The 14,412-nt window shown below is 37.1% G+C and overlaps 1 protein-coding gene across 1 annotated transcript in view; it reads left to right on the top strand.

The window, feature by feature from the left end:
* The window catches only part of LOC105446965 (toll-like receptor 3), a 32,084-nt gene that overhangs the window by 4,307 nt on the left and 13,365 nt on the right, over nucleotides 1-14,412 (top strand). Inside the window, exon 2 of the mRNA XM_030985264.1 lies at nucleotides 13,723-14,295. Coding sequence (XP_030841124.1) covers nucleotides 13,723-14,295 — 573 coding nt within the window. The remainder of the gene's footprint in view (nucleotides 1-13,722; nucleotides 14,296-14,412) is intronic.

Below are 14,412 nucleotides of genomic sequence, written 5' to 3'. Positions count from 1 at the left end.
AATTTGAGGACAAAATATAAATTTTCACCCAATGGAAGTAGAATCAATGAGCAATTTGACTTAAATAACTAACAGTTTACGGGTTTGCACTGTAGTATGAAAGTTTGTATCGATCTTCTCTCTACCCAGGGGTAGAAATGTATACCTGGTGTAGCGCCACCCTCGTTGTAAATTGAAGTAGCACGTGCAACCGTGTAAAATAGCGACAGGCTGGAAGTCTCCCTTTTGCATGTATTAATTGGGTAGTGTGCATTACAAGCACCAAGCTGATTCGTATTATGCCACGATGTTACTTGAATTGAATTGAATTGATTTATTGTCCGCTAAAAAATGAAAATTCGTTGGTCACTGGTTTTACAAACAGAGTCACAATTACACTAAACAATTATAAAGGGGTAATAATTTCGATTATTCATTTCATTTTCATTTAGTATAAAATATTATTATTTTGTATTAAATTTTTTTGGGAGGGGGGAGGGGGGATTCAATATTGTCCTAATTCACATGCAGCAGTAACAATTTGAAAAGAAGTTAAGTCGAGGACTCAGGATAATTGTTTTGTAGCTTTTGCCAGGACGTTTCCGACGATCCTACATTGCCTAAATTGTGTAAGGTATGGTTCAGTGATAATTTTGTTTCTTTTTCCCTCCTCTATAATTTTTTCTGTCCCTTTACCTGTTTGGGAAATTCCTTCTCTCCGCCTAGTATCTTTCCAATCCGTTTCCTGTTTACATAAATATTAGCAAAAGGGTGGAATCATATTGAGTTAAGCCTATCAATAATAATTGTAACAATATTATAATTATTTTCATTATTATTACTATTATTATTATTATTATTATTATTATCATTATTATTATTATAAGTAGTAGTAGTAGTAGTAGTAGGACGAGGAATAGTAATAGTAGTAGTATCATTTTCATTAATATTATCATAATTATTTGTATTAGTATTAGTGTATCATTATCATCATTATTGTTATAATTATTATCATGATCATTACAAACATCATCATTATCATTATTACTAGTAATATTTATTATCATTGTTTGTAGTACATGTGGTAATTGTATTTGTAGTAGTAGTAGTAGTAGTAGTAGGGGCGGATCTATAGTGTTTCGGCGGTGGGCGGAGTAGTAGTAAAACAGTAGTAGGTAGTGGCGAAAAGCTAGATCCGCCCTGAGTAGTAGTAGTAGTAGTAGTAGTAGTAGCATATAAAGAACACGGAGTATTCGATGCATATAATCCCATATGTTTTATACTTCTCCACAACAACTTATCGAGGCACACAAACTAACCAAAATTAACTTGAAGTCATTTTGGCTTTCCCACTATCATATCAACCATGTCAGAAACACTTCTCATCGATTAGGATATCCAATCTGTTTGGGAATTAAATTGTACTAGAAAAAAAATTCACGGGTTGAAAGGAGTTAGATCTTTTAAAATAGCTTTAGCGTATCGCCTTCACGACCCATGAATAATGGATGGTTATAGACCATCGTCTAAATTGTGTTTCAGAGAAAAGAAAAGCAAAAATAACGACGTCGTCATGGTAACAAGTAGATGCTGACGGGAGCAATAAAATCAAGGGATTATATCAGAATATTCGACGCTCCTGACTGTGTAGAGTGCATGTATGAAGACCATAAATGATGCTTTCCGTTCAACCATTGTCTCACTTTTCATAACCGAAAATCGTCGTAAACTTTAGAATCCTGAAAAAAATTGTTACATGGTAACACGATATGGATAATGAATACCGACTGGTTTAAGAGACATACTCACTCTACATGTGCATTTGATTCCTGGCCATCATGTACAAACATGTCAGGATAGGGGTGCGGTACGGTGTAGAAAGACATTGATCATAATCATGTGTACCAACTGCATTGTAAAGGTATGTACTGATGCCTTTATGTTCATGTTTGTCATCGTCAATCGGAGAGGAGGTTAACAACATTCATATCATAAATATATTACTTGCCTCCAAGATAAGAATATTATGAACGCTTCATCACATTATATAAGAGCGGATGTGTATTCCTGGGGAGTAATGTGTATGGATTGAATATATTCCAATTAAATACATCCAAACTGGGATTATTTCCGACGAATCTTAATGCACATATCTGGAAATTAAGTCTTTGGTGAGGCTACCGGCTACCGTCTGCACCTAGAAGCACAATTCAACTCTATGCCGCATCACGTTGGGATTCACGTCCTCTTACGAGATAAAAATATTTGTCACATCTCGAGTTTTTAATATTTCACTTTACGTAGAAAAAAAAATAGAAGAGTAGCTTAGAACTGATTGCACCTTTAATTCGTGACCACCACCACCATCACGAAATCTGACGATTTTTCTTGAGGGGGGGGGGGGGGGGGGAGGGCCTTAGCAAATATTTCCATGATATCGCATTTCGTTTAACGTTTGCACTGTGGAGTCTGAATGTAGTATGTAAATTGATTTTGAATTTACAGGAATGTGACAGAGCAGCGGCATGAATCTGGTATTTAATGTTGCGACGGGAGTGGACTAGATCATGCAGGAATGAGCAGACACGAACAGACAGGAGCGTAGTGCGACCCCAGGTGTAGATGGGGCTACTCACATCACGCAGGGGCACGGGGAGGGGGCACCGATCATACTCAGAAGTAATGAAATGGGAGAAGGTTCTGATTAAAGGGATCCAGTAACTTTGTCTCAGATTCTGAAACAAAATCCTGGATTTAGCTCATACTGCAATGATAATTATAAACCTTTAGGTCAGTCAGGAACCCAATGACTTTTACAAGCCGATCGCCTGTCTGATTATCAAGATATTTATGATTGGAAATCGAAACCAAGCTTTGCGTTTGCCAAACGGTTTTATTGGGGGGAAATGAGTATGGTAAAACCGGTCAATCAAAGATTTTTCCTTTTTTTGAGGCACTTATTGATCATTTTGAAGCGCGATATTTTTTAGGGCTTCAATATTACACCATTTCACATACACTGCTAACACATAGGGCTCTGCATTCAGATTTAACATTGTTAAACGTTGCCTTTAAGCTGAGGGTGCCGGTGGTTTGTATCCTTTTCTTTTGTCTTTGTCCCTATTTCCCATATTGTTTGTTGTTACAAGAATATAGTTTAACTTCGTCGGGGGCGGTTGACGTGCCCCTGTTCCCAGTTTAGCTACGCCACTGTAGACAGGGCACACCATGACTCCATGCATAGTCTTCCACGGTGGGCCCGGAAGGGATCAGATTGCTGCACATGAATTGATATTATAATCGGCTTCTATGTTGGGTACGGTATAAGCTCCATGTGATATAGATGGTCTACATTCCTTTCCAAATCCAGCAAGGTCTTTCTAGGGACCTACTAAAAGGTCTATGTTCTCCTTCTCTCTCTCTCTCTCTCTCTCTACCCCTACTCATCTTCTCTCTCTCTCTCTCTCTTTTTTACCCCCTACTCATCCTCTCTCTCTCTCTCTATCATTTTCTTTCTTAGTTTATATACTTTTTAAATACTGTCTCTTCCTCTTCTCTCTGTATCATGTTTATATCTCTTTTCCTCATCAAATCTATCTCTCTCTCTCTCCCTCAAAAGTAGTAGTTTTTCCTGTAAAAGCTCCTGCCCGACACTTTGTGTTTTCCCCCTTATCTTTCTCCGAACTCCTATCACACTTACCTTTTCACATGCTTCATATCTCTTTCACCTAGTACCCCAATCTTCTCTATCTCTATCACTATCTCTTTCTATATCTATCACTATCTCTCTCTCTCTCTCTCTCTCTTTCCCCCTCTCTCTACCTCTCTCCCTCTCTCTTTCCCTCTCCCTCCCACTCTCTCCTGTCCACCCCTTCTCTCTCTCTCTCTCTCTCTCTCTCTCCACACACACACACATACACACCCGTCACCCTTGTCTGACATGTTATTTCCTATCTAATCTAGATATGAAATCACAGGGCTGGGGCAAAGCAAGGCAAACCATCCTCTTCGATCACAAGGAAGCATTTAGTTTAATTCCAAACCGTAACTATAACGCTTATTTCGTCAACTCTGGTTTAAGTTCATGATGATGAGAGAAAATAGTCCTAAGGTAGTGACTTCAATGCTAAATGTACAATTAAAGATGTACTGAAATTTTGAGTGAAAACAAACGATTATTTATTATGAAAGTTGGAGAAAAAAAGAGGATTTGATCAATTCCCAAAATCTCCCAAACCTTCATAATTAGATTAAATTTTAGGTGAATGCAAATCGTCACAAAGCAATGAATTAACTCTATATATCATTTCAAACATTTAAGTGTTGGAAACATTTTTAAAGCCTGTTTTATGTCTTATTTTCATGGAAAATGGTTGGGATGATTCAAACATTGGCGGGTTGGGGGTTATTACTGTTAGGGGGAGTTACACATTGACGCCTTCAAAGAAAATCATAAATATCTTTTTGGTTAGATAATTTTTTCAGGATTTTATGCATGTTAGAGGGTTAGTACAGTAAAATGAATATTTATTATATTGTAACATTTCAAACAAAACTAGGCAGTTTTTTTTTCATCAACCTTCAACAATGTTACCGATTAACTTTAAGGCTACCTAAGAGGATTGAGTCATATTTTTATGTGTACAGTACCAATATCCATATGATAGAATTTTGAAACCTTTTGAGGAGAGATAGAGACAATGTTATATCATTTCATTTCATTTCATTTATTTAACCAATATAAAAACAATTTACAATGAAAATACAATATACAATATACAATATAATGGTTAGGACCCCTAAGAAGCAGAAATCTGCTTGTAATCGGGGCCCTGCAAACAAACAATAACAAGATAATGCACATAAATTAACAATACAAAGTAAAGGACTTAAATAATACAAGTACGCAGCCGTACATCAACACACACGCACGTTCATAAAGGTTACAGAGAAAGAATAGAAGGAAGCGAAAATAGGGCAGAAAGAGATAAAAGTAGAAAAAAGATGGGAAAGAGAAGTACTTACTCAACCATGGATTGAAAAATACTTTTTTTATACATTGATTTAAATCTGGTAATTGTAGAACTGGATCTTAGGTTATAATTCAAGGAATTCCACTCCCGTACCCCAAGAAATGATATAGAATTATACATTGAAGTTGAACGACAGAGTGGGTGATGTAAATTTAGACGTTGACGAGTGGGGTAATTGTGAACAGAAGAATTTGTTTGGAACATATTATTAAAAACAGATGGTAACAGGTTTTTATGAAATTTAAACATAAATATACATGTATTAAGTTTGATCAAATCATATACAGGAATAATTTTCAGTTTAATAAATAATGGTAAACTTGGAGACATATAATGACTATTTGTTATTAACCGAGCTGCACGTTTCTGTAACATATAAATCTTGAACAGTTTTGTTTTGTAAGTATTACCCCAAATGATATTGCAATAATTTAAGTGGGGAAGAAGTGTTGCATTGTAAATATTCATTAATATGTTCCTTGGGAGAAAATTCTTTAGTCTAGATAAAACACCAATACTTCTAGAAATTTTAGAACAAACATAATCAATATGACATTTCCAATCTGGAGTTTCTTCAATATTAGTACCTAAAAAAAATAACACTTAGTTCTCGTTTAATAGTTACATTCGCTATTTTAACAGGATTGGTGACATTTGGAACATTCTTTTTCTTTGTGTGAAAAATTACATATTTTGTTTTTTCATAATTCAAAAATAATTTATTACATTTAAACCAATCATTCATTTTTATTAACTCTTCATTTAAAATAGAAACTAAGCATGCTACATTAGAATGAGAATAATATACAACCGTATCATCAGCAAATAATGAAAACATAAGTAATTTGGATGAACTGATTATATCGTTAATATATATGATAAATAAAAGTGGTCCGAGAACCGATCCTTGCGGAACTCCAGTATTTACATCCATATAATCAGATTCGACACCATCGACCACCACATATTGTTTTCTATTAAACAAATAATCAGAAAACCACTGATATATCAATACTATCTTACGGGGAAACTTGATCGGGATCAATGCCGTTCTTGCTAAGAGCCTGCAGTTCATACTTGAAATGATAATCGTAATTACTGGTAACCTAATTGAAACAAAACACCTCATTTTCTGTTACCAAGTGGTTTTGGTTGAGAGGCAATGTAAACAGAAACACTAACAGCGAGACCTATTATTCACCATGTTTACCTAAGGAGTGCGGATACAGTTTCCCAACTGTTGACATTTCTTTATAATTGTAATGAAAACAATATCAATAAATAAGTTACACATATTCTTAATTTGCGTGGTGCCATAACCTAAGAGTTCATAGGGTTATTATTTTTTTTTATTAATTTGTGTTACATGGGAATAACCTCTCTTGTTGTATCGATGGATAGATAAATATAGTATATTATTATGTATTATTATGTATTATGTATATTACTAGTATGCATCACAGTTTGTGGTCGAGCCTTTGCGACTCACAGGGTTATCTGTCTTTCCTTAATACTGATAAAGAATGGTATTCTATCAATCTCACCGTAGGCCGATCCTAAGAGGATAATAATAGGTATTGTCCACGGTTATACGACGTGTCATCTGAGAGAATGCCCAAATTCGTCATGCAGGTGTGATTCTAGAACGATTAACTCATCTTATAGGGGGGGGGGGGGAGAATCGTTTATCCGCCATTCTGCGACTTCGGCAAAAAATAACTACACGTTTGAAACTTTCAAAGAATACAGGGAAGGCGATAAAAAATATGAATAAACGGAACATGAATATCGTTAAATACAATTTTTTAGGGAATGGGTACCAAGGTCGATGAGTCACACACGTCACATTCCGAGAATGCTTGCTGATAGATACTGGTATTATAGGGGGCGCTTAAGCCACGACACTGCCCCATCCCATCAATTTCAACAAAAACGACGCTCCTAATCGTATGCTCTTTGAAATTGTCATACCATATTCAATTTATTTCATTTTTGCATGCCAAAATACCCTCCCATATTCCGGTTATATTTTTTCTGTAACTCTGGGAACCAATACTGCAAACACGGTGCTTAACTTAATTGTTAAAAAGCGCATATTGACACGATTGAAATGAAATGTACTTTATACGCCACGTGACTAGAAAAAAGAGACGTCCAATCGGGATCCTGTTATACCTGTGCCTATGATGAAATTTGATTTGGGTGCACGCCGTGGACTTTTTCAATTTGCTTAAATCAAGCTTCGCCATTCCCTACCCTGCCTGCTCGGGTAAATGTTGATCTATCGCTCTAACCTATTTCATTGGGTGAAGCTGAGGACATATTCTCACGCCAAGATCTCGATCTCCCGTCATTTTTATTTGAATGATGCCAGCATGCCAGTATACTGTGATGTGTTTCTGTTTTTGTTTAAACCAAATGAAGACAGAGATGTATCCTATATAAATTTGCTCCGGTGCCATTGCTCCGTTCTGTATATCGGCACATCCACAGGTTTCGGTTTAGAACTGTAAGTTGGTTTTACGTTATGACTTGGTTAGGATTAGATTTGGGTATCATATAGTGTATAGTCAAGGAATGAAGTCAATAATTCGAACGATGTTGAAAATAAATCTATGCAGATTTGGGAAGGAGCATGGCTGTATCGTACAAAAGGCGGAGATCCCAATCAAATTACTGGTTGAGAGTTGATACGTGAGCTTGCATTAATGTTTCCTACTACGCGTATAACCGCCCATTAGAAAGTGCAAATTCGCGTGTTCTTCACATCTACAGTGTAACTGTGTCAGTCGACTGACTCTAGACATATTGGATTTGGGACGGGGCAGCTTATTGAACGACAACGCTCGTCACCACAATTATATAACAAGAATACATATGATACACATCATAATGTTATTGCTTTGTCCATAATCATTGCCTTCCAAACAATCTGAACAGTGCTGTAACAAAAAGACATCTCGAGTGGATAGTTCTATTCCCTGAGAGAGAGAGAGAGAGAGAGAGAGAGAGAGAGAGAGAGAGAGAGAGAGAGAGAGAGAGTGTGTGTGTGCGCGTGTGTGTTATCGTAATTTCATGTTTTCTTCCTTCGTCTTTTCCCAGAGGGAGTTGAGAAAGGCTTTCTAATCTGATATTTTGTCACTGAGTCTATTTACTATACCTTTATACTGCTATCCGAACGTTGTGCGTTGTTTCTTCACTTTGATGATGTGATGTCTTCGAACGAAACTGTGACTAGAACTTATCACAAACGGCGTGTATCCACAAAACTGCGGTAAAATGACGATTTTTGGTTTCTTCACCGCATATTCTCAGCTGCAGTTTAACGCAGAAAAAGAAAAAAATGCAATAAATATAATATTCTGCTACTATTCAAAACGTGTGCAAGTTATCTAAGACGAGGTAATTCGAACACTAATTTTTAAAACACCATCGGGTTTTTCCCCTGTTTTTGTTTTGTTCTTATTCAAGTTATCCGTCATTTACCTCCATTAATTTCCGTAATATTTATAGTGTTATTATGCTATTATTTCTGAAGTTAACATGGTTTCAGCACAATCGCACATGCACGGGCTAGTTAAAATTGTATAAACAGTTTAAACCTCAAATTCGATTTTTCGAATATTTCAAACGACTTTTACAGAGTATTGATCAAATAGTAATCCATGGGGCTGGCATAGAAAACGCAAATGTAATTTGACACCCCAACTTTCTTAGAAATTTATTTTGTATGGCTTCAGATGCAATCAGTGGAACATTTAGTAGATGCCTCTGACCTCAAACATTGAACCAGGTGGAGATGCAGTTGAAATCGTCCCATCGATGAAAGAATTAAGTTCCCCAATGAATTTTTATTCTGATATTTAACAAGATGGTTGTAATGTGATTTAGATCGACTTTTTAAAAATCGAATTATTCCGCTAGGCTTACACAAATTGCTCCGTGCCGGCTTGGGACGCTGCTGTTTCTTGCGCAAACAAACGTTGTAGTTATAAGAAATGGGCAAAATTATTGAGGGCCCAAGGATATAGGAAATATAAATGAGAGAAAAAGGATGAAGAGAGATAGAGAGATGGGGAGGAGAGAGAGAGAGAGAGAGAGAGAGATGGGGAGAGAGAGAGAGAGAGAGAGAGAGAGGAGTTTAAAATTAGAGGAACGAATAGAAAGATGAATAGAGAAAGACAGAGGCAACATAAAAGCTGGTATCTGACGGGTTTCGGAATGGATCGGGGGAGTGTGCATGCGGTATACCAATTACCCCCTCCCCTTTCTCCCACCCTCACACACACACAAAAATGGACTTTAGAAGAAAAACATTGGTAAACGACACCAACAAAAACATGTATGGATTTTGAAATGTGCTGTTCAGCGAATTTCACCAATTTGCCATCATTTTGTTTGTATCGACAGGTCCAACGGGGGCAGTATTCAAAGAACCAAATAACTGCATCCCTAGAAAATCAGTATTGCTTCATGTCAATGTCAATGTCCATGCTACGCCCCTAATTAAGTTATGTTTACCTACGTATGACCCTCTCAAACAAACAATAAAATCTTCCTTATTCCAAAAATTATTCCTAACAAACACATATATCTTGTTTACTCTTAATACTGTTTAGTTTAAATTGGTTACAAACATCGAACTTCCTTCAATTTATTGCGTGTACCGTAGCAATTTTGCGAGTTAAATTCATCAAGATCTATACACTGTACTTCAAAATTGAATTGGTGATATCGCCAGAGAATTCGATCTATTTAAAAGGGATCGTTGTACTTTCTCCATCGAAGCCCCAGAGATATAAAACACACTTCATATTACTGTACTTCGCTGGACTACGTAAAACCTATAGGGACATGACGTGATACAACTTGATATTTATGGAACAAATATAGATTAATTCATGTTTTCCCTATAATAACATTAGATATTGAGAAAGCAGGCTCTCTCCTAAAGTGGAAGTCCACCTTTCTATAGATGGTTTTAAAGTATGAAATTAAGAGAAAAAGATCAGTGAAAAGTTTGAGCAAAATCTGAGTAGAAATAAGAATTATGGTTTTTAAGTTGCAATCCATCTAACAAAAATATCTTTGACTTATTTTAAAGGGTCCCCTTCCATTTACTTTGTACACAAAATAATTTGTTTTAATTTCTCTAAAGAATATTTGTTATAATAAAGCACCAAATCTCTGCAAATTTATTTATACAGACCCCTTTGTAAAACAATGATTTTTTTCTTCATTAATAGCCAAGTGCATAAATATACAACTGCGAATATAGTATGCCCGGGCTACGGGGTGACTAAATATGTTCAAAATGTCAATATGAAGCATTATGGCATTTTCAGTTTTAACTACAAGTCAATGAATCTATTTGGTTAGAATTAATGAGGTACACACACAAATAATTGTTTTAGTTCGGATTATGGTTTTCTAAAATACTGCTAAAGGTACATTCAACTATAATCATACTCTGAAAAGGAATGAGAGGGCGACAAACAGAGTCGCTCTCAGTCTGTATCAAGTCATTTGATTTGTCTTCACAACTTGAGGCTATGATGATATTTAGATCTCAACTAAAATACAGAAGTATACATTAATCTGAGCATGTTTGTCCCCTATATACACAGACAGTAGGAGTCATTGCCATATATATAGAGTAGTAATCGAGGGTCCTTTAAAGTTTAAAGTGTACTTACAATTATTGGAACATGGTGAACTTCAGCAATTAGATAATTATCTGACACTACACGAACGTAACAATTAGAACTTTCAGATGAAAATAGGACCAGCATGACTTTTAAACCATGGAGAATCCTTTTACTAATACTATTCAAGAAAATTGAGGTTACTAGTACAGACTAAATGAAATTAATATTTAGTTTCTCGTTCCCAGTCTTTTCCACTCTTTTTATGCCAGTCTAAAATGTATTTTTATTTGAAAGTTTTGTTTTGAAATTAAATCAATGATTAAACCATGAACACAATGGTCAATGAAAAGGTCAATGCAATGTCATCTTGATTTCAGTCTCTGTGGTGCATGTACTAATTAAATCTGAATACACAAAATTTCTGTCGAAATTGACCGGACGGCATTTCTGTAGAGATCTGTTACATCAAACAATATGGAATACCTTCCTTATCATTTACGAAAAACCCAGACGAGAAACTATAAATCAATCTTACTTGTTTGGCTTTATCTGGAAATGTGGATGGATTAGGGATTTTTGCTAACTCTGCAACCCATGTAACACAACAGGAAATAACAACAGGCATCTTCAGATTCATAAGATATTTGCGGAAGTTTCGACGGAAATTCTGAGCGACTTTCGGTTTCGTGTAATAGATCGAATGTTGAGGTTATATTTCTTTTCTACCCATGTATGTATCCTCTTTCGAGGGACATTATTTGTTCACATCATATAATAACAGCTATTTACAACAATATTTATATACAGAATTTTTGCAATTCGTAGTAATTGAAGTTATATTTGGTTTCGTTCAAAACTGTTTGTCACCATAATTATTGCTTTAAATAACATTACGTTTATTAAACACTTTTCTATCCTATCAATTGATCTAGTGGAGTGCTTCAGTCAGTTGCTCACCGATGGTCCTACTCCAAAATTGCGGAATTATAAAATTGTCATTGTTCCAGCCTTGATTTAATAAGGGCAGAATTTACATCTTCTATAGTTCTTTCCTATTGAGACACAGGCTGCTAAAAATGGCATTTGATACCCGGCGAGGACTTCTACCGTTAGTCTTAACTTGTTTTCTTCTCTCCTCCTCCACCCCTATTTTAGCTGGAGATGCAACGGGGGCTGCTTCGGGGGGCTCTTATCATGGTTATAAGAGATGTTACGAGGACCCTCAGTCGAAGACAGCTCATTGCCAGAATAGAGGACTTGATTTAGTCCCAAAAAATCTTAATGAAGATATCGAGTATCTCGACATGTCGTTCAATAATCTCACTTATCTTTCAAACACTTCTTTTGCAAGATACCCTCTCATTACTAACTTGAATCTTGCACATAACGGCATAAGAACCATTGACTCCACCGCTTTTTACCCTCTCAGCTTTTTAAGTATTTTATCGTTAAATTTCAACGTCAATATTGTGCTTCCGGATACGGGCCTTTTCCGATTAGCACGAAATTTGACTTTGGTGCATTTATCAAACACACATTTGAAATGGCTTCCTAGCGACACCCTGAAATGGACAACACGATTAGAGGATATCGTCTGTAACAACAATGAACTCTCGATTATAAACATAAGCGCGTGTGGCACGATCAAAAATGCTGAATTCTCTCGAAATCAAATAGAAGGCCTCACTGTAGAAGCTTTCAACTTTGTGTGCCACACTACGACCCTGGTCCTAGAAAGAAACCCCATCAAATCGGTCGATCCTAAAGTGATTGCATCACTGCATGTGCGACAATTGCGGCTGGGAAACTACCCCTTGGACTTAGAGGTGGTTAGAAACGTATTCATCGGTGTTGCCCATTCTGAAATAGAAGAACTTTCGGTTACGAATGCTCACTTGAAGGCATTCCCCAAAGACTTCTTTGACCCGCTGATGGATTCATCTCTTTCTGTGCTCGACCTCTCCGACAACCACGTCAAAACGCTCTATCACCTCGTCTTTTCGAATCTGACCAAACTAGATCAACTTACCGTTTCCAATAGTCGTATAGATTCAATCGAACCAAACTTCTTTGACGGCATGGGAGAGATTAAAGTACTGAATTTCAACCACAACCACATACGTCATATAAACCCCCGGAATCAGACATGGAACATAGGTGTTCTGGAATTACACTTGTCTACGAATCGTTTGACAGTGATTTATCAATCTGCGTTTCTCGGTTTGGAAAATCTAACCTTTATAGATTTGGGATTTAACAACCTCCTTGTGTTTGAACTAACAGACTCTACAGACCTTCGTAGAATCCAAACCATCGATTTATCGTTATGTAGAATTTCCCGTTTGCAATTGGAATCATTAACACTAAAGTCACTGAACTTGGGACACACCAGGATCCCTCTAAAACCAAGCGAATCTTTCAAACATTTACCATTCCTTGAACATCTGGACTTGAGCAGCACGGGTCTTGGGAAGTTGAATGTATGGGATGCGACTGTGAATATCTCTCTTTTTGACGAACTGTTCAATCTAACGACTTTGGACCTGCGTAATAATCATCTTCTTGGCCGTGAAGGTGCCTTCACAGCTGGGGTCTTCCGGCAACTCTCTGCTTTACAAGAACTCAATTTACACGGTTGCGATGTGGCAACCGTCAATCCTAATGTCTTTAAGGGTTTGGGATCGCTACAGAAGTTAAATTTAGCAGGAAACAGGATCAAACGACTTCCTTATAGCGCCTTTAATGGACTGGAGCAAGTAACAATCATAAATCTTGATACTAACAATGTAGCATACCTTGAAGACAGAATATTTTTGAACAATCCTAAGTTGACAAGTATTTCGTTAGCAAGCAATAACTTGACTCATCTCAAACTAAGCACTTTTCAACCGATCATCTCATCTCTCTCATCTCTCGATCTTTCAATGAACCCAATTGTCTGTAACTGTGATCTTAAGTGGCTCCCCAGTTTCCTCCATCGACAATTAATTCTCACCAATGCAAATGAAACAATCTGTTCCGAATCATCTTTAGATCCCCTTCGCGCGAAACCTCTTCTTCAGTTTGATCCCGATGAACTCTGTAAGCGCAGTATTGTCCTCTTCTACTCGCTTCCCCTCGCTACCATTTGCTTGATTGTTATCATCGTACTCGTGCACCACTATCGCTGGAAAGTGAAGTATAAGATCTTTCTGCTGAAACTTGCGGCTCTTGGGTACAAGGAGTTACGAGACGCCCGAGACCATGTTGACTTTGAGTTTGACTTGAATATCATCTTCTACGACGATGACGAAGAATGGATTCGGGAGCATCTTCGACCAGCTCTTAAAGCTCAGCTGCCGCAGTTTCGGAGGAACGTCTTTGGTGACGAAGACCTCGTTGTAGGAATGCATTACTTGGACTCCGTTGACTACGTTGTTAGCCATAGTTACAAGACCATCATTCTACTCAGCCGAGCCGCTGTGCATGATCGCTGGTTCATGCTCAAGCTTCGCACCGCGATGGACCATGTTAGTGATACCCAGACCGAATTTGTAGTCGTGGTCTTTCTCGAAGACATCCCAGACGAGGAGATACCATTCTTAGCCAGGTTGTACCTCAGTGATGGTAGACCATATCTCTACTGGACTGGTGACGTAAGAGGACACGAGTATTTCTGGTATGAACTGACCAAATATCTGACCATAAATCTAAGAACGAATGACTGGATTCCAAACGAATAGAAAATTACATTAATTGATTAACGACTGATC

This window comes from Strongylocentrotus purpuratus, unplaced genomic scaffold (genome assembly GCF_000002235.5).
Source record: "Strongylocentrotus purpuratus isolate Spur 01 unplaced genomic scaffold, Spur_5.0 spur5_scaffold_14, whole genome shotgun sequence".
In the NCBI taxonomy this organism is placed as follows: domain Eukaryota; kingdom Metazoa; phylum Echinodermata; class Echinoidea; order Camarodonta; family Strongylocentrotidae; genus Strongylocentrotus; species Strongylocentrotus purpuratus.
Note: the sequence above shows the minus strand (reverse complement) of the source record. Positions and strands in the feature narration are given on the sequence as shown.